The 25,416-nt window shown below is 42.3% G+C and overlaps 2 protein-coding genes across 2 annotated transcripts in view; one reads left to right on the top strand and one right to left on the bottom strand.

Moving 5' to 3' along the window:
- Positions 1 to 4,058: 4,058 nt before the first annotated feature.
- On the bottom strand, positions 4,059 to 9,660 carry efhb (EF-hand domain family, member B). The gene is given in 7 exon segments (XM_056286994.1): positions 4,059 to 4,267; positions 4,359 to 4,514; positions 6,433 to 6,480; positions 6,482 to 6,618; positions 7,244 to 7,468; positions 7,942 to 8,149; positions 9,637 to 9,660. Coding segments are annotated over 6 exon segments (789 nt in total). The 3' UTR covers positions 4,059 to 4,267; positions 4,359 to 4,367.
- A 228-nt stretch (positions 9,661 to 9,888) lies between these two features.
- The window catches only part of LOC130117656 (ras-related protein Rab-5A-like), a 47,226-nt gene continuing 31,698 nt past the window's right edge, over positions 9,889 to 25,416 (top strand). Inside the window, exons 1-2 of the mRNA XM_056285792.1 lie at positions 9,889 to 10,023; positions 12,526 to 12,749. Of these exons, the coding sequence (XP_056141767.1) occupies positions 12,584 to 12,749 (166 nt within the window). The 5' untranslated portion in view covers positions 9,889 to 10,023; positions 12,526 to 12,583. The remainder of the gene's footprint in view (positions 10,024 to 12,525; positions 12,750 to 25,416) is intronic.

The following is a 25,416-nucleotide window of genomic DNA, read 5'->3' as shown; positions in this document are numbered from 1 at the left end:
CTTTGTGTATTTATATCCAATGAACTTATTGTAATCTCTATTTATTACCATATTAACTGTTTAGCCTTTTAACTTATTACTGTTTTTAAGTCTATTTATTATTTTCAATGGTCACGAAACATAACAATGAACTTGAATACTGTAGCCGTGTGATGTAAAGAGGAACTCTTATTTTGTAACAGGAAACGATATACAGTTTTCCTGGCCAACAGTTAGTCAGAGCCGCGGAGAAAACGGCCTTTTACTGTTAGCAACTGTTATTAGCTTCCACTCGTTTACACATCAATTAAGAACAGTTCACAACACACCTTAGCAAGGGCTAACTAGAAAACACCCTCATTGATAGTTGTTTCATTCGCTATTGTACATTTCTTTCACACACAGTTTAATAGCTCGTTTCCAATTTCATAGATTAGACGGATCCGCCCGGGTAGCGGGAATAACCAAACCGCCTTTATCAAGTCCGTCTACATTCAAAGCTAGTTAGTTACTACACATCACACTCACAGTCTAAGACCTTAGCAGTTATTATCTCGCTTTCATATATTGTTCTGTTTCTGATATCTGATTGTCTTACCTGTTGGAACATAAACAAACACAACATCAGTCCTGGCGTCTGTGTCTTATTCGTGCGTCTGACGTCTCACTCTACTAGTGACAGGCGTCAGTCACTAATACCTTACACATACAGCGCCCCCTGTTGACCATGTGTTCCAACCATTTAAGACAGAACCAGAAATACTAGAAAATAATAGAAATCACATGAACAACATTGAAGCAGTAATTTTAACATATTTTAAAGTCTTTCGCTTTTTTTAAAAGGAGTTTTAATTTTAAATGGGGGGCAATATATTTTAATCTTGTTCATGCCAATGTCTATGAAAACACTCTGCGCCACACATGCAGTGACGCTGTGCGTGATCTCAAGATTCAACTGACTTCACCACCAGTGTTGGCTCACTTCGACATCTCCAGCTCCACCTTTGTGACCTGTGACGTGTCAGCCACAGCGATAGGGGCTGTGCTGTCTCAAACCCAGAACGGTGTGAAGAAGCCCATCGCCTTCGCCTCCCATGCCTTCAACCTGACCGAGCAGCGGTACTCTGTGGGTGAGCGTGAGGCGTTAGCCTGTATCTGGGCTTGTGAAAGGTGGCACCTCTACCTCTATGGCCGCTCCTTCACCCTCAGGACAGATCACCGGGCCTTGACAGCGCTGCTGTCCACATCTGGGACAGGCCACAAACGCCTGAGGCTGCACCGCTGGTCTTCAGCCTGCAGTTCACCCCAGGTAGAGACAATGTTGTCGCCGACCTGCTCTCTCGCTCTGTCTCCACCCCAGCTCCACAGACAGACACTGACTGTGTGGAAAAGCACATCGTCCAAATGCTACACACACCCCTTCAGGCCACTGTCTCTCTGCAGAACCTGAGGGCAGCCTCCGAACAGGACCCTGTCCTCTCCCAGCTCCGCACCTACATCCAGAACGGCTGGCCTCACAAGGTCCCAGAGGAGCTGGCTGCGTTCGCCTGAGTCAGACAGGAGCTCTCCTGCTGGAACGACACCTGCGTGGCACGTGGGTTTTGCACAGTGGTTCCAGCTGCTCTCCGTGCGCGTGTTTTGAATATGTCGCATGAAGGCCACCTGGGCATTGTGAAACTGAAACAGCGCTGCTGAGACCTGGTGTGGTGGCCGGGGATAGACAGAGATATTGAGGCTCTGGTGAAGGACTGTTCTGCCTGCCTTGTGAGTGGCAAGACTGGCCACCAGGCCCCCCCACCCCTGCAACCTCTCGCCTGGCCCTCTCAGCTCTGGGAACACCTGCAGTTGGACATTTGTGGTGAGATCCATGGAGTTCCCCACCACCAACGCTTCATGGTGGTCGCCTACGATCTACACTCAAAATGGCCTGAACTCACCACTTCCGGCACTGTGACCTCACAGATCATCATCGACTTCCTGGACCCTCTCTTCTCTCGCTGGGGCCTCCCAAAGACCTTCACCACTGCCAATGGCCCTCAGCTGGTCTCTGCTGAGTTCACTGCTTATCTCGGAAACAAGGGCATCCGTCATATACGCACTGTGTACTACCACCCCCAGGCCAATGGCAGCGTTGAACGTTTTCACCAGTCACTGAAGAATGGCCTCAGAGCACACATGGCCCAAGGGTGCTCTTTCACGCAGGCCATCCGTCACACTCTGCTGCACTATCGGGCCACACAGCACTCGGCCACAGGCGTCTCCCCAGCCTCTCTCATGCTAGGCCGGGAACTGTGCATGCCCCTTGACAGGCTCCGCCCCTCCACACCCCATACACCTCCCTCTGGGGTCAGAGCCTCAGTCACTCGTCAGCAGCTTCGGATGAAGCAACGGTTTGACCAGTCAAAACGAACCAGGGTGCCCGACATCAATGTGTCAGACTGGGTCAGGGTCCGCAGGCCCCACAGGGACAATAAAATGGCTTCATACTGGTCCTCTCCTCTCCAAGTCACCCGTCAGCTGGGCCCAGCCACCTATCTCCTCAGCGATGGCACTCGGTGGCACTCCAGTTGTCTACGGAAGGTGTCAGCTCCGCCACACACAGCTGGTGACACAACCTTAGCCATTCCCTCAGCATGGCGAGACGCCCCAGGGCTTCATGCAGCTCCTACACGGGCCCCAGACATCCCTGGGCCTCAGCTTCCCCTGCCTTCTCCCTCCCCACCTCGGCCTGCCCAGCCTCAGGCCGCCTCGCGACCTGTTCGCACACGTTTACGCCCTGGCCACCTAGAGGACTTTGTGTCAACCTTTCATGTTGGAAATCCTGCCGGGGGGGGGGGGGATGTTATGTCTGCACACATCGACAGTGCTGCATTTGATTTGGTGCTGTTCTATTGTGCTGGGATCGATTGGTGATGCCTGCGGGCTCTGGGTTGTTTGATCGGGTCTGCCTGTGATGCTGTGTCAGTCTAAATAAAGGATGCAATGCAGAGGTTGTATCGAGCGACAGTGCTGTGTCCTGACGTGATTTCTAAATGCAATAGTCTGATCCAAATAACTGCAGAAGCAGAGTGGACAGCGACTTTGTGCATCAATTGCGGATTGCACCTTTTAAGGGCACGACACCTACAAAAGATTCTGCAACAAGTTCTGGTGTTCCACAACCATGCCCGACAACCTTGCAACCAAATCACAATCCAGTTCTGTTTCCGGTGTGGGAATATGGTGGCGCAAATTCACGTTTGCAGCGGCCTCATCCACTACCGGTGTGGGAAGATTGCAGCACAAATTCACATTTGCGGCGGCCTCACCCAGTACCGTCTATGCAGTGTCTTTGTCCACGTCTGTCTAAGTTTTGTCTTCGTTTGATTGCTGGGAGAGCTTGTGCTGGATTGGCTGGAACAGCTTGGTCTGCTGCGTCCTGTGACCGCGTGTGTGTGCTGGCCCAGGGACCATGGCCTGAGGAGGTAATACCGAGGGCGGTCTGACAGGATGTGGAAGCGGGGCTGGCTAAGCTAACTGCTAGCCAATGCAGACCAGCAGTTCTGATAACACCAAGGGTGGTCTGGCAACAGCCTTGCCTGGCGTTGACTGTGGTGTTTTTGATGTCGTCGTATGGAGTGCAGGGAGGTGTGTTAAGGGCTGGGAGAGTTAGCATAGGATCGGCTGAGGGAGCGTGGTTTGCTGCATCTGGTGGGTCCAAGGACCATGGCCCCTGCCTGGAGCTGCGCTCGCAGAGGAAACACTGAGGGCGGTCTGACAGGATGCGGAAGCGGGGCAGGCTAAGCTAACTGCTAGCCCATGTAGACCGGCAGTTACGACAGTCATCCTGGCGTTCGTTCCCTTGGACAGTGATTTTTTTAATTTTTTTTTTTAGTTTGGATATATGTGTTAGTTTGAATATACAGTCAAATTTTATTTGTATAGCCCAACATCAAAAATTGCAAATTTGCCTCAGGGGGCTTTACAGCAACACAACATCCTGTCTGGATATGTGTGTTCTTGTAGTTTTTGGATATGTGGTTTTGGCTTTGTGTTGCATGTACTTGCCTACATGAAATTAAATGACAAATAAGTGTTCCTGATTCCTGAGTTTGCACCCAAATCATATTCCAATTATTTGCAACCTTTTCAACTGGCCTTGAAATGATCTGCTCAGCAGTTCACAGACTAACTTGTGTCCACAGTCACACTTCTGAGATGATTGACCCTTCTTGCTTCAAATTTTACACAACGATTGATGATTTTCCAGTTAACTTGGATCTCCAATTCTTCCTGGTTTTGGATAACGCTGTAGCAAAACAATTAAAAAAAACATGTCATTAAAAAAAAGAAGAAGCATATATTGTTTGGATGGAGGAAGGCTGTCTGGACGAAGTCACCTGTTTGTGTTAGAGCACTTTAATTTCCTTGAGTACATCGTGGAGAGTGTCCACACACACCGCTCCAGCAGGATACTTCATGGAAGCCAGTTTCCAGACCCCTTCAAACATCTCCTTGGCGATATTCACCCCCACGTTTCGGAAGATCAATGCAATCTGTGGAGAGATAGGTAAGGAGGCATTAGGAATTAAAGATCTCTCAAATGAAATGTAAGAGTGATGATTTGAGGAGAGTTTTGAGTCCCATATCATCTCATTTGATTTGACACATTCCACTGGTACACCATTAGGGAAAAATTCTTCTCATTTTGCCCCCTGGAAAGGTTCACGGAGTCAGTAGGTAGTAGTGGTTCAGTATTTTCAGAAGTCATAGGACACTTTGACAGGTGGTTCCCAACCTCACTGAGCACTACTCAACTCAGCTAGCATGTCCAATGGAATAAAATTGAATTTAAATCAACACAACAATAAACTGCAAAGATTAAAAAAAACAAAAAATGAGTGAAACAAAGAGAAGGCTAGAGTAAAAACAGGACCTGAATTTCAAATATCTAGGTCAACTAAGCAAACTAAGTCCACGGATGACAAGGATCAAAGCTTTCAGTAATGCGCTCTCGATAGGTCGCTTTAACAAAAATAATTTCAACGCTGTCTTTACATAATACATCTCAATTTAGCTACATCACCAGCCATATTTCAAACTCTATATCCTAAACAAACATGCTGTTGTAGCCTTTGGATTTGTAATGCAACAGTAAACTCTGCACACAATTTAAACAGAGATGAGAAAAGCTCTATCCATCATTTCATCTACCGCATTTGACTCTATTTTGTTCCCTAGCCTCATGCCAACTTAAAGTGAAAGAGCAGGTTAAAGACCTCTCTTATGCAGAAACCTCGTGGTTTTCATAGTTAAATCACGCTACCCAGACGCCCCTTGAAAATAATTTTAGACACTGCCCTCCTATCACCATAAGTACAAAGCTTTTGCTCCCCTCAGTTAATGCTACTTTGATTTCCACTGTTTTGTGGTTTCACAACAATTTTCTTAGTCTATCATTTTATGTCTTATATTTTATATATTATTTTCTTAGTATATCATTTTATATCTTTTATTTCATATTGTGGTGATACATGGCACTGCCATCTTAGATACTAAGGGCTGAGGGAAGAACTAGATCGGACACGGAAGGTGAAATCCACAGTAGTCCCAGTAGTAATAGGAGCACTAGGGGCTGTGACCCCCCCCCCCCAAACTGGGTGAGTGGCTCCAGCAGATTCCAGGAACAACATCTGAGGTCTCTGTCCGGAAGAGTGCAGTCCTAGGAATAGTTAAGATACTGCGCAGAACCCTCAAACTCCCAGGCCTTTGGTAGAGGACCTGAGCTTGAGGAAGACAGACACCATCCGAAAAAAGGGTGAGAGGGAGATTATATATATAATAACAATAACAATAATAATGATAATAATAATCAAAACCACTGTGTCCTGGTCCTGGGTTCAAAGGTCCTGGGTTCGAACTCCGGGGTTGTCCAACCTTAGGGGTCATCCCAGGTCGTCCTCTATGTGGAGTTTGCGTGTTCTCCCCGTGTCTGCATGGGTTTCCTTTGGGTGCTCCAGTTTCCTCCCACAGTCCAAAGACATGTAGGTCAGGTGAATCGGCCATACTAAAATTGTCCCTAGGTGTGACTGTGTTGGCCCTATGATGGACTGGCAGCCTGTCCAGGGTGTCTCCCCGCCTGCCACCCAATGACTGCTGGGATAGGCTCCAGTATCCCGCGACCCTGATCAGGATAAGTGGCTTGGATAATGGATGGATGGATGGATGGATGGGTTCTTTTCATTCTCGACATCTAGCCTTCATGATTCTACGTAAGCCTCCCAATGAATGCTGATTATAAAATCAGCATGTAAAAAGACACAGCTTGAAACCTGTATTTGTAAATATAGATAATCAAAAAGCATGAGATAACCATGATAATATCTGTGGAGGCTTTCTTTTGTGAATTTGTGTAACCCCCTCCCCACACACACACACACACACACATAACCGCACCCCATTTTAATTGTGTACCTCTTCTTTGGGGTGGGGGCAGAGGAAGTGCCCCTCATTGATGCCCCCATAAGGAGTACAGTGGGGGGGGGTACAGTAGGTCTGTGGAAGTAGATTCTTCACCATAGTTGTTAGTGTTACTGATTCGCTTGACTCGTGGGACCATAAAATCTGTGCACACACTGGGAACGCCGTAGGTACGGTAGTCTATGAAGAGAGACAGATCACATGTTTAATCTGGTTCACCATCACCAGCGCAATGAGGAGGTGAAATCACTGAATAGTGTGCTTCTCAAAACTGTAGGCCCACATCAGAAGAGGGAAGGGTTCACACACATTCATAAATTCTGTCCCGTTCACTACAGAACACATATAGACATATACCTACTTTCAAACCTCTCTGCAATTCAGAGTATCCAGAGCTCCCAATCTGTAAGTCTTTGGATTGTGGGAGGAAATCCACATGAAAACGGCTAGAACACACAAACCCAACAAGAAGGGCCATGATTCAACCCAACAATGGTATGCTTGAAATTAGTGCAGTTCAAAAACAAATACGCTTCTTTTACCTGGCTTTTCAACATTAGATTCATAATATAACAGACACAGATCAGAAAAGCAAGAGAAGAGATTAAAAGGGCACTAGCTAATCATAAAACTGATGCAGTCACAACACTTACATCATAACAGGCCACAACAAAACATATCACCATGAAAATAACAGCACTGCAACTGAACCATATGTGAGTGTTGTGCACATGTGTGTACATGTGCATATATGTGGTACATAAACATTTTCAGTGCCAAAAACCAACTTATGTTCCTGACTTACTGGTTTTAGAATGACTAAAATCAGTGGCTCGGATTTGGGAGGAGGTGACGAAATGGTCTGGAGCTGTCCTGAGTCGGCTGAGGGTCTGTGGGGTCTTCAGAGAGCTGCCTGCCTCTATGGGCTCCAGGTCCTCTGGCTTGATTAAGACCTTAGACTCCACAGGTTCTGGTGAACCTGCCAGAGACCTGCTGTTAATGTTGGCTGGGGCAGTGCTGGTCCTGCACTCTGGAGGAAATGAAGGCAGTGGAAACTTTCAGAGGCCAGTGACAGCCTGGTCAACATAACACTGACCAACACTGAGGGAGTATTTTGAAAAGACAAATTGAATTTTATGTAATGGGGTAGTGATAGCCTATAATCAGAAGGTTGGTATTTCAAATTCCTTTGTTGGCTGTTAATTTTTTGAACACAGATGGATTAAGCAGTGCTACTCCCTCCCTAATCAACTCTTTTCAATCTGTAATTGGTCCTGTAGAGCTGTTAAATTGCCAACAATTGAAGATTGTCACTATATTGGGCAGTGAATATCGAATTAATGTCAATGCTGAGTAATAGCCAGCTGTGACACTTCTCTGAAAAAAATAAATGTCATAAACCTTAAGTGACATTTTGGTACATCACGTGTGCCAAAAACTAAATCAGTAACATTAAGAAAGGGAAAGGGGACATCATAACTGAAAATACAGATTATATCTGACCACTTGTTAAAATGTGTTGGTCCTGAGGGTCAATGGGCATTCTGTCCTTCCAGTTGAGGAAGTTTGAAAACTCTAAGAAGCTGATCAGGCCATCCTTGTCAACGTCACAGTAGTCCATCAGGTTGTCCAGAACCAGTTCGCTCAGCTCCAGCTGCAACTGATGGCATACTTCCTGCAAGTCCTCTTTGTCAATTGCACCCTCGCCTTTCTATTGAATTGTATACATCCACACACGCCCACATACACCCTTATCAGACACACACCAAGTCACACATGCTCTCTCCTCCTTCTGGCATGTTTTTTTTAAATTGTTTAAGCATCTCCTGTTTGGAAAGGTTCATTTCAACATCATAGTCACATCTGAAATCTTATAAACTAAATATCAGAAACACTTAATATTACACAGTGCAATAACTTAACAGCTTCTGTTGAGCAACCTCAAAAATAAAATTACTTTTTTCATTGTTTGCTCATATGATTAGATGGGTTATGGTTGGATATGATTGTGCAGTTATGCCAGTTACATTTTAACATAATATTTGGACTAAAAGAGGTCCCACTGAGCACTAGACCTCATTTAAATGTCTGTGCATATGTTTCCTGTTGAAATTTTGGGTGGCTTATCCTTGCCCTCACTTAGCCTGGAAATCACCTGGCTAAGCATACACCAGTTTTAGCACAAACAATTTTGTGAAAGACAAGTTATACTTTTTTTCAGAAACGAACATAAAAAATAACTTATGTGCATTGGAAAAATCAGTATTATTTACTTTTATTTTGTTGAGCATGGTATGTTAATTAATCACCTTTATTAAACCTGCCACACATAGAAATATTATTGTTGAAATACTGTTGGAACATCAGTTATATGTAACATGACTACATACTACTACTACTAATTTTAGCTGCGCCCGTTAGGGGTCGCCACAACGAATCATCCGTTTCCATCTTTTCCTGCCCTCTGCATCTTCCTGTCACACCAGCCACCTGAATGTCCTTGCTCACCACATCCATAAACCTGTTGTTTGGCCTTCCTCTTTTCCTCTTGCCTGGCAGCTCCATATTCAGCATCCTTCTCCCAATATACCCAGCATCTCTCCTCCACACATGTCCAAACCATCTCAATCTTACCTCTCTTGCTTTGTCTCCAAACTGCCCAACCTGAGCTGTCCCTCTAATATACTCATTCCTAATCCTGTCCTTCTTCATCACTCCCAATGAAAATCTTAGCATCTTCAACTCTACCACCACCAGCTCTGCCTCCTGTCTTTTCGTCAGTGCTCTGTATCCTACGGGTAACAGTTTCCCTGCCTAGTGGAAGAAAAAAACCCCACATTAAACTGTCCAGTTTTTACCGTAGAGAAAACTAATTTAAAGTGAAGATGTTGTGCAAGCATAAGTCAAGGTAGATAGCTAGACGTTGTCATTTTTACCCTGGGCTGATTGAGAAATCCATTGACGTGTTTCCAGGTCAGTGTTCTATTTCCAACACAAGTCGTCTTGAACGAATGTCATATTAGTATCCACCGGTTCAAGCTTTACAATTAACTTTATTATATAACGTTATATTATAACTCACATAGCTAAACAGTGCCTTTCCTTTCCTTCTTCAGTATAGTTTGAAATAGTTATCATTTACTAAAGTTAATTATTTGTTGCATTATGGATTGTATGCATATTTATTTTTCGGCTCACCTGTAACACAGCAACAGAGGCCATGAACCCGTCAAAACCCGCCAAAACACCAACCAAGCACCAACATTCTTCTAGTCTGAATTCTTTACAATTATTATTTGATTATACTTCTTATTGTTATAAGTACTTGAAATGATCATAAGGGTATTTTTAACGCGTAGGAGTTGGGAATAAATCACCATGTGTGATTGGTCCGTTCATACCATTACGTAGGCACTCGTACGATCCGTCAGCGGCTTCTACGACGCAAAACCGGAAGTAGAGAGAAGTGGGAGAGGGACGTCGTAAATCTTCAGGATCACCGTCACTTTGTAAACAGACCGTGTTGAAACGCCAAAAAATTTATCGGGACGTGATTAACGTTTGTACGCTGACTATTTGGAAAAGGTGAGTAACAGCCGTTAGCTTGCTTACAAACGGCCATCTAGAGGGCTCCTCCCCATGCTAGCAGCAAGCTGAGGTTAGCTAAATAACGTTAGCCGGCTACGTTTTAGCAAGCGGCTAGGCACAGGTAATCTAACTGGAGTTACCCAGTTAAGTGTAAAATAGCAGCTAGCTACAGGTTAGCCAGCTAACTGTTAGCAAGGCCGGGTCTTGTTTTTGTCAAACCAACTGTTAGCTTAGCTGGCGTTAGTCGGTCAGCACCGACAGGACCAGATATTAAACCATGACGTTACTGAATCTGAAGGATTTGTTTCTTTTGCTATTTTAACGCCTGCGATTGCCGAGAAGCAAATGTCAGGGATTTCATGTCGTCAGCTCTGTTGATTAAATGAGTAGGCAAGATTAAAAAAAATAATTTGGGGAACTAGTTATGAGCTGAGCTCGAGCTGTCACTCGCTGTACACACCCAAGTATCCATCAGTCAATCATTCAGACTTAATTTACATGGCGTATAATAAAATGGAATGTAATGCGCTTTGCATTAAATGAAAGTGCACAGATAAAAATAATGTAATGATAAAACGGACAACTATCATTTGAGTGAGTTTAACTCATGTTTGGTTTGTTCAACAACTGATCTGAAATATATGTGATTTAAGAAATATGTTTCAGTCACCCGGCTCTGCCTGAACGGAGTAATCAATTACTGCCAGAGAAGTAAATAGACCGATGTATAACCTTACTAATGTCAGCTGATGTTGGCTTGCTAATTTCAGCAAGTCAGCAACAACATAACAGGTTATTTGTGTGTAACTGTGTGTCGTAACATGATTTTGGCCCACTTGACAGTAATTATTTTCGGCCAGCCAAAATAATTTTTGTTACTTTTTGTTTACTAGGTTGTTGTGCAAATGGAAAAGTCTGATCACAAATGCAGCTAATCTATCATTATCTGGTGATTGGTAGATCATTTGTGCCCAGTTTGATGACTGTAAATAATTGCAGAAATGAATTCATAATTTAACAGATTATGTTCATGTTAGATTAATTTCTTAAAGACACATTTCTACAGTTGCCCCCCACACATAAACACATGTTTTCTGCTGTCACTTTTGGCAGTATGTTAGGAAGAGTTGTCTCACACACACACACAGCATTGGTTTGTGGTATACAACTGGTACTCATGTTGTTATTGCTAGAGCATGCAGATATTTTGTCAGAGCTGATAAACACTTGCAATCATCTGTAAGGTCTTTCACAAATACTGTTCTCCATTGGCAGTTAAAATTTGGGGTAACTGTCAAGGTGTAGAACTGACCCCTGTCAAGGTGTAGAACTGACCCAAGCCACCTACCAATCTTTGGTAAATTCCGGCAGCCACTTGTAATATTATCTAGTCAATCAATGACTATCGAAGGTAACTTGCCATTAGTTGGAGGCTCTTTTCTGCCTTTCCTAGCCAGCTGTCTTTTAAAAATTGTAAAACTGGCATGATTTTATGGGCAATGGATCATTATCTACCTTCTAGACCTGCTTGCAGCAACAGGGACATTTTGGCCCCAAATTGCTGTAAGGTTCTCTTGCATCAACTTGCAGATTTATTGTTTTGAAAAAAATATTGTGAAAAATGTCAAAAGGCTTGTTCAAGTCTGTTCATTTGGATTACTGAAATTCATCAACAGCCTAGAGATATATGCATATGTCTACTGCACTCACAAAAACATGAATTAATATTTTAGACCCTGACTTCTTAACATGTAAATGCCTAGTGGTTCCCTTCATCACAAGAGAAGTATTAAGGAGTTTGCATTCCAGGCCCGATAGACAATGCTAAATCATCCATATTTTATTCTGGACAAATTATATTTGTGTAGTAACTAGCCTACAAATGTAATATATGATGGGATTAAGTAACTACATAATCATCCATAGGTAATTCTATTAATTTTACATCTAAATTAGAATCTTGATGAATAGTCTTTGCCAGTAATTTTTACACAGCACTGCGGTTGTCGATAACATGGAGTGGGAAGACCACTGTCATGTTAGTTGAGCCTCAAAGTTTCAACAGCTTTGACATTCACTAAATAAATCAAAATTATAGTGGTTCTCTAGCATGGGGTTTGCTTTTCATCACTTTAGCCAGAGCCCTGTATGTAGTCATTTATATATGTTCATAGGAAATCATATGATGAATGCTTACAAACATTGGTATGCCAAAAAGAAAAACACCCACCCATCAATTAATATAAAACTTTTAAATGTTGTCTAATGGTGTGTGTGTGTGTGTGTGTGTGTGTGTGTGTGTGTATATGATTCATGAAATGCACAAATAACAGATTAAAAAAAATTGACAAAGTTAATATGTAGCCTACACATAACTTTGCTCCTTTTTAACCATCTTTATTTTTCCCCCATTTTTTTTTTTTACTGTTTATCAACAATTCAATTACATTAGTTATAAATGTAAGTTATGATTTTCTCTTTTTGCTGTGCATACTTTAGTCATTTGGAGGGACACAAAGGGCATTTGCATCCAGAGGAAGAGACCGGAGTGTGTGACATGGCAAGTAGAGGTGGAGCAACGCGACCCAATGGACCAAACGCAGGCAACAAGATCTGCCAGTTCAAACTAGTGCTCTTAGGAGAGTCTGCTGTCGGGAAGTCCAGTCTTGTACTACGATTTGTCAAAGGCCAGTTTCACGAATTCCAAGAGAGCACAATTGGAGGTATGGAACTTCATAAGAACATTCTATGGTTTTCTCCTCAAGCCTGTCAAATGGTATGTAAGGGCTGATATTTGTTGACACTTAGCTAATATTCGTATCTAAAATGACTGTTCATCAACTTCCCACAGATCACAAAAATTAGCGTACAGATACTATTAACATATACTACTAATTAATGAACAGCTTTTACAGTTCTCTTTTTGGTTTATTTTTCAGTTTGACTTGCTTTAATGTCAGTACTGTTTATGTTACAACAAGTAAAAAAGCAGAGCAGTTTCATAATGGCATACTTGAGTAGTAAAGCTCACACATGTCACATCTATGTCAGATGGAGTGGTTCAAATTTTACAGGATAGAAGTTAATTGTCTGCATTGTTGTTGGAAAAACTGTTCCATATTTTGTTTACAAAGGTCTATTAGCTATTTGTTGAAAGTTAGGATTTGGAAAAGTCAAAAGGAAATCTGTGTTAGTGTTCACTACCGTCTTTTACATAGGTAACTAGAGATGAGTATCGTTAATATTTTAATGGTACTGCTGTGGCGGACACTAGGGGCTATGCCTCTCACCCAGCAGGACTGTGAGCTGGGGGCGTGGTTTACGTTCCCGGGCTCGCCGGTGCAGGGTTGTTCCTGCTGCAGTTGGTTTTTGGAGTTGAGGAATAAACATCAAACTCACCTTGGTCTCCTGTGTTTTTCCTCATTCCTGCCACACTACTACTATTACCGATACTGCTTATTGAGCCGGTACTTTAATGGTACTCTGTACTCTTATCAGTTCTTTTTATATATATATATATATATATATATATATATACACTCACTGGCCACTTTATTAGGTACACCTTGCTAGTACCGGGTTGGACCCCCTTTTGCCTTCAGAACTGCCTTAATCCTTCGTGGCATAGATTCAACAAGGTACTGGAAACATTCCTCAGAGAGTTTGGTCCATATTGACATGATAGCATCACGCAGTTGCTGCAGATTTGTCGGCTGCACATCCATGATGCGAATCTCCCGGTCCACCACATCCCAAAGGTGCTCTATTGGATTGAGAGCTGGTGACTGTGGAGGCCATTTGAGTACAGTGAACTCATTGTCATGTTCAAGAAACCAGTCTGAGATGATTCGAGCTTTATGACATGGCACGTTATCCTGCTGGAAGTAGCCATCAGAAGATGGGAACACTGTGGTCATAAAGGGATGGACATGGTCAGCAATAATACTCAGGTAGGCTGTGGCGTTGACACGATGCTCAATTGGTACTAAGGGGCCCAAAGTGTGCCAAGAAAATATCCCCCACACCATTACACCACCACCACCACCAGCCTGAACCGTTGATACAAGGCAGGATAGATCCATGCTTTCATGTTGTTGACGCCAAATTCTGACCCTACCATCCGAATGTCGCAGCAGAAATCGAGACTCATCAGACCAGGCAACGTTTTTCCAATCTTCTATTGTCCAATTTTGGTGAGCCTGTGTGAATTGTAGCCTCAGTTTCCTGTTCTTAGCTGACAGGAGTGGCACCCGGTGTGGTCATCTGCTGCTGTAGCCCATCTGCCTCAAGGTTCGACGTGTTGTGCGTTCAGAGATGCTCTTCTGCATACCGCGGTTGTAATGAGTGGTTATTTGAGTTACTGTTGCCTTTCTATCAGCTCGAACCAGTCTGGCCATTCGCCTCTGACCTCTGGCATCAACAAGGCATTTTCGCCCACAGAACTGCCGCTCACTGGATATTTTCTCTTTTTCGGACCATTCTCTGTAAACCCTAGAGATGGTTGTGCGTGAAAATCCCAGTAGATCAGCATTTTCTGAAATACTCAGACCAGCCCGTCTGGCACCAACAACCATGCCACGTTCAAAGTCACTTAAATCACCTTTCTTCCCCATTCTGATGCTCGGTTTGAACTGCAGCAGATCGTCTTGACCATGTCTACATGCCTAAATGCATTGAGTTTTTACCATGTGATTGGCTGATTAGAAATTTGCGTTAACGAGCAGTTGGACAGGTGTGCCTAATAAAGTGGCCGGTGAGTGTGTGTATATATATATATATATATATATATATATATATATATATATATATATATATATATATATACACTACCGTTCAAAAGTTTGGGATCACCCAAACAATTTCGTGTTTTCCATGAAAAGTCACACTTATTCACCACCATATGTTGTGAAATGAATAGAAAATAGAGTCAAGACATTGACAAGGTTAGAAATAATGATTTGTATTTGAAATAAGATTTTTTTTACATCAAACTTTGCTTTCGTCAAAGAATCCTCCATTTGCAGCAATTACAGCATTGCAGACCTTTGGCATTCTAGCTGTTAATTTGTTGAGGTAATCTGGAGAAATTGCACCCCACGCTTCCAGAAGCAGCTCCCACAAGTTGGTTTGGTTGGATGGGCACTTCTTTGAGCAGATTGAGTTTCTGGAGCATCACATTTGTGGGGTCAATTAAACGCTCAAAATGGCCAGAAAAAGAGAACTTTCATCTGAAACTCGACAGTCTATTCTTGTTCTTAGAAATGAAGGCTATTCCATGCAAGAAATTGCTAAGAATTTGAAGATTTCCTACACCGGTGTGTACTACTCCCTTCAGAGGACAGCACAAACAGGCTCTAACAGGTACTATTTAATGAAGATGCCAGTTGGGGACCTGTGAGGCGTCTGTTTCTCAAACTAGAGACTCTAATGTACTTATCTTCTTGCTCAGTTGTGCAACGCGGCCTCCCACTTCTTTTTCTACTCTGGTTAGAGCCTGTTTGTGCTGTCCTCTGAAGGGAGTAGTACACACCGGTGTAGGAAATCTTCAATTTCTTAGCAATTTCTCGCATGGAATAGCCTTCATTTCTAAGAACAAGAATAGACTGTCGAGTTTCAGATGAAAGTTCTCTTTTTCTGGCCATTTTGAGCGTTTAATTGACCCCACAAATGTGATGCTCCAGAAACTCAATCTGCTCAAAGAAGTGCCCATCCAACCAATCCAACTTGTGGGAGCTGCTTCTGGAAGCGTGGGGTGCAATTTCTCCAGATTACCTCAACAAATTAACAGCTAGAATGCCAAAGGTCTGCAATGCTGTAATTGCTGCAAATGGAGGATTCTTTGACGAAAGCAAAGTTTGATGTAAAAAAAATCTTATTTCAAATACAAATCATTATTTCTAACCTTGTCAAAGTCTTGACTCTATTTTCTATTCATTTCACAACATATGGTGGTGAATAAGTGTGACTTTTCATGGAAAACACAAAATTGTTTGGGTGATCCCAAACTTTTGAACGGTAGTGTATATACATAAACAAATTAGTAACCAAATTAACATTGCTTTATTTTCTCCTGTCTTGGACAGAGCGTTACTTTTAATTATCAACCCGTTTGTATAATTTAGTTAACTCCATGTGGGCTCTAGGCTGCTAGCATCCATAACATACCTGAGATGGATGAGGCACTGACAGATGAACTATGAGCTAGGCAGTCAAACTGCATTTCTCTACCTGTATTTGATGCACTTGCGGTAGATGTTTCAAAAGATGGCTTGTCTTTCCCCCTTACATGCAAAAGACTTGTTGCACTTCTGAAAATAAGCATTGTCACCATGGACTCTAGTGAAATATAACCAGACTTTTGACCATTTAGTTCTCTCTCCACCATTGTCACTAAGAGCGGGCTGTGTGTGTGTGTGTGTGTATGTGTGTGTGTGTGTACGTGTGCATGCATGCCAGAGAGAGGCAGAGAGCTGGCCCCACCCCTCGGCTTGCGCATACGACAGGCTCTGAGGGAGAGAGAGATCTCTTCTGGATTGGGAATAACGAAAAGGCATCATAGACAAATGCCTTAATCTTATTGCAATTTAGAAGCAGAGTTGGTGAGATAAAAGGCACAAGATAATGTTTATGTAGCCTAAATAAATAGGACATTTATTTTCTTAATTTCTCCAATACTGATAGCAGAACCATTAACGTCAGAGTTTATCAGTACTACGGTATTTAATGATTTAGCACTGGTGCCCGTTTAATACCAGGTTTCGGTACCCATCCCTACAGGTAACTGACAGAGGGTTATAGGATTTAAACTTTGTTGTTAATACTGGATTGTCATTCTCATGGGAAAATAGGAAAACATCATTTTCTCATAACAAGAAACAAACCTATTATTCCAGTTGAAATGAAATCCCAAATATTTTTAAAAGGTTTTCCTCTATAATTTCCTAGTTATTGATATTGCATTATTGGAAAAGATAGAATGGTTGGTATATGGAATTTAAGGGTAGTTGGGCAAACATTTTAAAATTAATTTTACTTTCACTCAGGATTAAGACAAATCTTACCTTTATCTTGCCCTGAAAAACAAGTTCAATGACCGATGGTCTCCAGACAACAGATTCTGCACATCGGGTGATTGAAGCCCTGGGAAAGGAAAGCAGGAATAGGAAAGATTTGTTTTTATACTTCAAGACAAAGGATATCAGAGGAAGCAGAGGAGGAAGATGTAGGGAGTTGTATTTCTTGGCGTCGAGGAGAACCTGAAATATTTTAGAGAGGGAGGAAATTTCAGTCTAGAACTGACTGAGACGTTAGATGATATACCATATTTCCTGGACTACAAATCGCATGAGTTACTCTCAGTAAAAATGTGTTGTTGCAAGGAAAAAAGAAACCTATAAGTTGCTTCGGTGTATGTCACATTCATATGGTGGTACAGTATAGAGCGTGGGGACCGTTTTCTTAATCCCGCTCCCACTGGATATGTGACCATTACCGCCCGCTCTGGCAGTGTGTGTGTCCAGTCCACCTGCACCTGCAAACATTTTAACCATTCACGCCCATTAAATAGAGTTCCATTGATTTGTGTCTTTTCCCATCCACAGGGAAAAAACATGTTATCTTCTATGTAGTATTAAGATGCATACTTGTCAGTAGTAACATAGAAAATTATGTTGTAGTGCTTAATTATAGTCATGCTAGTGTAATAATTAATTATTCTTTTTATACTTTATTTTATTTACAACAACAAAGACAGGAATGACATACAGCTAGGAAGGTAGAGGTGGGTAAATGTAGAATATAGAAATAGAAAGATTAACTGTAGATGTGCATGGATATGATGTGCGGTAAATTATTGTTGTAGGGAAGCAGCTGTGGAGTGAGTTAAGATATAAAAGTATTTGAATCACAGATATTTGTGGCATCAGCAATAGTAGAAACAAACAAAAGGATGGTCAGTAGAAAATAAAGATAAAAACGAGTGGAGGAATGAGTAAGTAATATATAAAAATTAATAGGGAGAGAAAAATTTCAATAAATCATGCGATTGTGATAATAGTAATAAAAATTATGACAAAAGCAAAAAAAAAAAAACACGGTTTCATTGTTGTGTGTTTGTGTCTGTAAGTGTTTCCACTTGTATGTCTGCCTCCAAAAAGTGTGTTTGCAAGACATGCAAACATGTATGATCCTATTTGTGTCTGCGTATGTATGTGAATTTATATGAATGTTGTTTGTTGTGGCACTAGTTCAGGGGTCGGGAACCTTTTTGACTGGGAGAGCCATAAAAGCCAAATATTTCTAAATATATTTCATTGAGAGCCATATAGTATTTTTAACGTATAATAAATTAAATATGTCTTACTTTTAATGCGACTTCTGGTGCTGCATGGTTTTGCTGATGGCCTTGTAGTCTGGTTCATACGTGTTGAGGTTGAGCTTCATGCAGGCGTTGAGGCTTCCATCAGTTAAACGTGAGCGTAGGTTGGTCTTAATGTTCCTCATATGCGAGAAAGACTGTTCACATGCAGATGTAGAGCCAAACATGGTCAATACGGCAATACTCACACGCTGCATTGTGTGGTATGTCACAGGAAGCTCGTTCCAAGTTTTAAGAATCAGCTGGTCTTCAGGTTGAAGATTTTTAATTTCTGTCCACTTGTGTTCCCTCGCCAGCTCTGCTCGCTGTCGCGCAAGACTTTCCAACTCTCCATTAAGTGACTTGAACTTACTCATCCACATGTCTGATGCCTTCAGGTCAGCAACTTCCAGCTCAAAGTCTCCGATAGAGACCCCGGGGATGCATGTCAGGTCGATTTTGTCCACTGCACACTCATGTGGATGAGTGATGAACTTGAAAAGACCAGTGCGCGCACGAAATTCCCCAAAACGTGCTTTGAATGACTGCAGGAGATTGAACGTAAAGCCAGCTAGCTGCTGGAGATCCAGATGTTGAGTGGAGTCACTTGCTAAGCATGCATCTCTAAATTGTTGCAGTCTTTCAAAGTGCAGAAGACGACCTGTTTCAATGTCCCTGAGAAGGACTTCCAGCTTGCTTTCAAATGCAAACACTGCTTGTTGAAGGGATGAGATTGTATTTCCAATACCTTGCATTTTCACTTGAGCTGGTTCAGATGGCCAGTTATGTCCACGAGATAGTGAAACTGCAGGAGCCAGTCAGTGTTGTCTAGCTCAGGATGCTTGACGCCTTTCATTTCAAGAAAAGTCCGGATTTCACTCAGGCAAGCTGCAAAACGGCTGAGCACCTTCCCCCTTGACAACCAACGCACGTTGCTGTGTAAAAGCAGACCGGGATAATGATTCCCAACTTCTTCTAACAGAGCTTTAAACTGGCGATCATTTAAAGCTCGGGCAACAATAAAGTTGACCACTCGAATGACCAGCGACATCACCTCGCCAAGCTCCTGGCCACACGTCTGAGCGCAAAGCGCCTCCTGGTGCAGGATGCCATGAAAACTTAGGATGGCTCTCTTTTCATGTTCACGGAGAAGCGCTACAAATCCTTTGTTCTTCCCCAACATACAGGGTGCACCATCAGTACAGACAGAAATAAGTTTATCCATCGGTAGTTTTTTTTCTTTAGCAAACTCCATGAAAGACATGAATAAATCCTCTCCTCTTGTTGTCCCTTTCATTGGCAAAACAGCCAAGCTTTCCTCACGCAGTGTGTCACCTGCAGCATACCTGGCAATGATACTGCACTGAGATAGATGGCTAACGTCTGTTGACTCATCTAACGCGAGAGAAAAGTATGTCCCGGCGTTTATGTCCTTAATTTGTGTTTCCTCGACTTGATTTGCCATCATGATGCTACGATCGTGCACAGTTCTTGCTGACAGGGGCATGTCTTTTATTCGTTTGATTATCTTGTCTTTATTTGGGAAGTCATCAAACAGTTCATTGGCCACATCAAGCATGAATGTTTTGGCATACTCGCCATCTGTGAATGACTTTCCATTCCTTACTATTGCCAAAGCCCCCGCAAAGCTAGCGGAATTCCCGTCACCTTGCTTGGTCCACACACGTAGTTGCTGCTGACTCGTCTGCACTCTCCGCTGTAGCTCCTCGCATGCCCTTTTCCTGCTGTCCCCCGCTGGATATTTCAATGCAAATGAAGCATGGTGCGTATCGAAGTGCCGCTTTATATTTGACCGTTTCATCGATGCAATTTTATCATTGCATATTAGACATACCGCAGATCCTGCTCTCTCCACAAATGCAAATTCCTCTGTCCACGCAGCCTGGAATGCACGGTAATCATCGTCTTTTTTTCTTTTCGCCATCTTTTCCGTTACAAGGGTTGAAGCGGATAAACTAGTTGGCTATCTGATAAAATTGATTTCTTCACCTTTACAATGACCCGGACATGCTCGCGAGCCATTGGTTCCCGACCCGACCCACGGGTGACCCGTGACCCGTGAAATTTATCTTCAAAACTAATTTCTGTTTACTTTAAAATGACACAGTATTATTAAGAAATATCACAAGTATTTTAAAATCAGTTCCAAACTGATTTTTTTGAAAAAAAAAAAATTTTCAACTCAAAATTGTCTGGGAGCCATATGCCGTCACCGGAAGAGCCATTTATGGCTCGCGAGCCATAGGTTCCCGACCGCTGCACTAGTTCATAAGCAGCTCGAGATTTAAGTTTTGAATACTTTACATTGACTTGTTCAGTTTTTTTTTTTTTTTTGCAAGGCTGAGTTTTGTTCCAGTTTTACCTGTTCTGTTAAAAGATTTAACCACTATGAGATGATGAGTTGTTTTCTGTTTCTGCAATTTAGTAAAATAGTTTCCTGGCAATAGTTAGGGCTACCAGTAGAGGTGGTGTGATTTGTTTTCGTGATGTGTCAAGTATACCCAGGTCTCCTAGTAATCACAGTGATGGGGACAGGGGGATGTTGCACTAAGACAACAGTGATGGTGTAGTGGTTATTTCTCTCCAGAAGTGTTGAACAGGGGGACAGAGCCACAGTGCATGGAAGTGGTGGTCAGTTGTGTTAAGAGTACAGTGAGTGCATATGTTTGATCTGGGTAAGACCCATTATGTGCGTCTTATGTTGTGTAATATGTATTATGTCAATAACTATGTATTGAATTAGTCTTGTGTTAGCGTTCTTGGACATGTTGAAGGTGTTTTTGCATATTTGAGTCCATAGGTCTTTATTGGTGCTGATGTTGAGATCTTTTTTGCATTTTTTTATTGGAAGTGGTATGTGGAGTCAATGTAAGATAAAAGTTTATATAGAATTTTGACAGAGGTTTGAGTTAGCAATTTCATTGATGTTTAATAGGGGTGGTGGTTGAAGGTTGTGGATGTGCTGGTTTTTGTCTTCATTGCATAATTTAATTGAGTGTATTGTTAAGTATTGCCCCTTCCCAATACCATACTTTTGCATTAACTTTTGGAAGGTAAGTAAAGTATTATTTTCGAAGATGTGGTGTAGATGTGTTATGCCTTTACCCTTCCATTTTGTGCCTGTCACTGATGATTTGTTAACGAGAAAATCTGGGTTGTGTCAAATGGGTGTATGTGAGCTAGGTGACATTGAGAAGTTTGGCATTTTATTGACTTTCCACCAGGCTGAAAGAGTTGTGGCAATTACGGGGTTTTAAAACGTTTTATTTTTTTACAGTGTTGCTAAGGAAGGTTAGGTCCTATATTGTTATCTCTTGGCATTACATTTGTTCTATATTGAGCCATGAATTATGGTGGTGGGTTTTGTGGATCCATTTAGTAATATATTGTAGTTGGTTGGCTAGGTAATAGTGCTGGCAATTAGGTGCTGGTAGTCCCCCTGAGTTTTTGATCTTTTTTTTTTTTTTTTTCAAAGTGTAGTCAGTTTTATTCTAACAATGATCACCACTGGTGCTGTGCCCTCACAGGGTACCAATAGAAACTATAAAAGCTGCGGTGGCAACCACCGAGAAACAAGGAACAAGCTGAAAGAAGAAGTCAGTTTCATTCTGTTTTTTTTTGTTTTTTTTTTCCCTGACATAATTTTGTTATGAGTGTGTCTCATCTCATCTCATCTCATCTCGTCAAAAGCCACTTCTCCGGGGTCGGGTCACGTTATGAGTGTGTCTACTGTGTTAAACCATTTGACAGTGGGTTGGACTGGGATCATTTTTAATAGGTAATTGATTTTTGGTAGTATCATCTTTACAGTAGAGATTCGGCCCATGATGGATAGTGGTAACATCATCCAGCAGTTTTAAGTCGTTTTCAATTGTTTCTGATTATAGAGTGTCAAGTCAATTTAATTAAATAGCCCAGTATTACAAATTTGCCTCAGTGGGCTTTACAGCAGTACAACATCCTGTCCTTAGACCCTTGCATCAGATAAGGAACAACTCCCTAAAAAAAAAAAAACTTTAACAGGCAGAAAAAATAGGAAGAAACCTCAGGGAGAGCAACAGAGGAGGGATCTCTCTCCCAAGACAAACAGACGTTTAATTGATGTTGTGTGTACACAATTTGCAGAATACAGTGGTGCTTGAAAGTTTGTGAACCCTTTAGAATTTTCTATATTTCTGCATAAATATGACCTAAAACATCATCAGATTTTCACACAAGTCCTAAAAGTAGATAAAGAGAACCCAATTAAACAAATGAGACAAAAATATTATACTTGCTCATTTGTTCATTATTCATCCATAGCAGCGACGAGGACCATCTAGTCATCCTGTGATGGATGACTGATGACTTGCGCAATGATTAAAGTGAGGAAGAGTTGCACATCATCAACCCCACTCTCTCGTCCGAGACCACCTACTACCAGTGGCAAAACTAGTGAGATGACTGGCAAAGGAGACCGATGCAGATTTTTCCTCAAGGTTTCTTCCTGAAGCCTTTCCCGTAGGCAAGTAAACCTGCAAGGCAGCGGAGGTTGTAAATCAGAGTTTGCCTTCTCCTAGATGAACTGCCCGACAGGCTAACGAGCTTCATCTACCCGGGTTTGAAATCAGAGTTTTCCTTCTCCTAGATTGGCTGCCAACCAAGGCTAACGAGTCCAGTCGACCCACCCGGTTTTACTGCTGGGAACCCGGTCGCCCCCGCAGCAGACTTTGTGAAAACAGGAGGTACCATGAGAAGGTGCCGCTGCGGACACATTTGCGTAGGAGCGGCCATATGCTAAGGTCCTGATGGACCTGCGGTGATCACTACACCAGGAAGTGAGAGGCCACCGCACCGCTTCGCATTCCTTTTGGCAAGTAGGACATCTGGGCCAACACTCGCCACCTCCCAGTTGGTCAATAGATAAATGACCACTTGGTCATTTATTTATTGAGGAAAATGATCCAATATTACATATCTGTGAGTGGCAAAAGTATGTGAACCTTTGCTTTCAGTATCTGGTGTGACACCCCCCGTGCAGCAATAACTGCAACTAATTTTTTCTGGTAACAGTTGATCAGTCCTGCACATCGGCTTGGAGGAATTTTAGCCCATTCCTCCATACAGAACAGCTTCAACTCTGAGATGTTGGTGGGTTTCTTGACATGAACTACTTGCGCCAGGTCCTTCCACAACATTTCGGTTGGAATAAGGTCAGGACTTTGACTTGGCCATTCCAAAACATTAATTTTATTCTTCTTTAACCATTCTTTGGTAGAACAACTTGTGTTCTTAGGGTGGTTGTCTTGCTGCATGACCCACATTCTCTTGAGATTCAATTCATGGACAGATGTCGTGACATTTTCCTTAAGAATCTGCTGGTATAATTCAGAATTCATTGTTCCATCAATGATGGCAAGCCGTCCTGGCCCAGATGCAGCAAAACAGGCCCAAACCATGATACTACCACCACCATGTTTCACAGATGGGATAAGGATAATGCTGGAATGCAGTGTTTTCCTTTCTCCAAACATAATGCTTCTCATTTAAACCAAAAAGTTCTATTTTGGTCTCATCGGTCCACAAAACATTTTTCCAATAGCCTTCTGGCTTGTCCACATGATTTTTAGCAAACTGCAGATGGGCAGCAGTGTTCTTTTTGGAGAACAGTGCCTTTCTCCTTGCAACCCTGCCATGCACACCATTGTTGTTCATTGTTCTCCTGATGGTGGACTCATGCAGTGGTGCTGACAGCCGTAATCCTGTATGCACCGTGCGTACAGGGATCTGTATGCACCATGTGCTAAGAGCCGGTGACGTTAACACCAATCATCGGCCTTCAAATGTATTTGCGTCAAAAGAAAAAAAAAAGAACAAAATCAAAAAAATGTGCGCATTGTGCGTACAGGATTACGGCTGCCGGCGCCACTGGACTCATGAATATTAACATCAGCCAATGTGAGAGAGGCCTTTAGTTGCTTAGAAGTTACCCTGGGTTCCTTATGTGACCTGGCTGACTATTACACACCTTGCTCTTGGAGTGATTTTGATGTCGACCACTCCTGGGGAGGATAACAATGGTCTTGAATGTCCTCCAATTGTACACAATATGTCTGTCTGTGGATTGGTGGAATCCAAACTCTTTCGAGATGGTTTTGTAACCTTTTCCAGCCTGATGAACATCAACAACACTTTTTCTGAGGTCCTCAGAAATCTTATTTGTTGTTGCCATGATGCACTTCCACAAACATGTGTTGTGAAGATCAGACTTTGATAGATCTCTGTTCTTTAAATAAAATAGGGTGCCCACTCACACCTGATTGTCATCCCATTGATTGAAAACACCAGAGTCTAATTTCACCTTCAAATTAACTGCTAATCTAGAGGTTCACATACGTTTGCCATTCACAGATATGTAATATTTATTATTAAATAAATGACCAAGTATAATATTTTTGTCTCATTTGTTTAATTGGGTTCTCTTTATCTACTTTTAGGACTTGTGTGAAAATCTGATGATGTTTTAGGTCATATTTATGCAGAAATATAGAAAATTCTGAAGGATCCAGACTTTCAAGCACCACTGTATGTGTGTTTGTATTGTACATTTGTTCATGTGCGTATGTGTGTACATGTATCTAGGTGTGTATACATACGTATGTGTGCATGCATGAGTCTGTGCAGGTGTGTGTGTGTGTGTGTGTGTGTGTGTCACAGAAAGTTGAATCAGTTCATCTGGACACGTTTATTGAGAGTGACCTATTCAGTCAAAACTGACTGCAGGTATCCCCACCCTTAAACAATACAGTTGCATAACAACCAAAACCAACGATCAGTTTTGTAAGCAAATAGGTGTGACCATTGACTAGACTTGTACATTGGGAAAACCAAACAGACGATGGCTGAGAGGACAGCACAACACAGAGCAAATGCGTCAGGCCAGGACTCCGCAGTGTATACCCATCTACAGGCCAGTGGCCACTTTTTCAAGGATGAGGATGTGCACTTTCTTGATAGGGAGGAACGCTGGTTTG

This window comes from Lampris incognitus, chromosome 9 (assembly GCF_029633865.1).
Source record: "Lampris incognitus isolate fLamInc1 chromosome 9, fLamInc1.hap2, whole genome shotgun sequence".
Classification (NCBI taxonomy): Eukaryota; Metazoa; Chordata; class Actinopteri; order Lampriformes; family Lampridae; genus Lampris; species Lampris incognitus.
The sequence above is the reverse complement of the archived record's forward strand: the minus strand, read 5'-3'. Positions and strand labels throughout refer to the sequence as shown.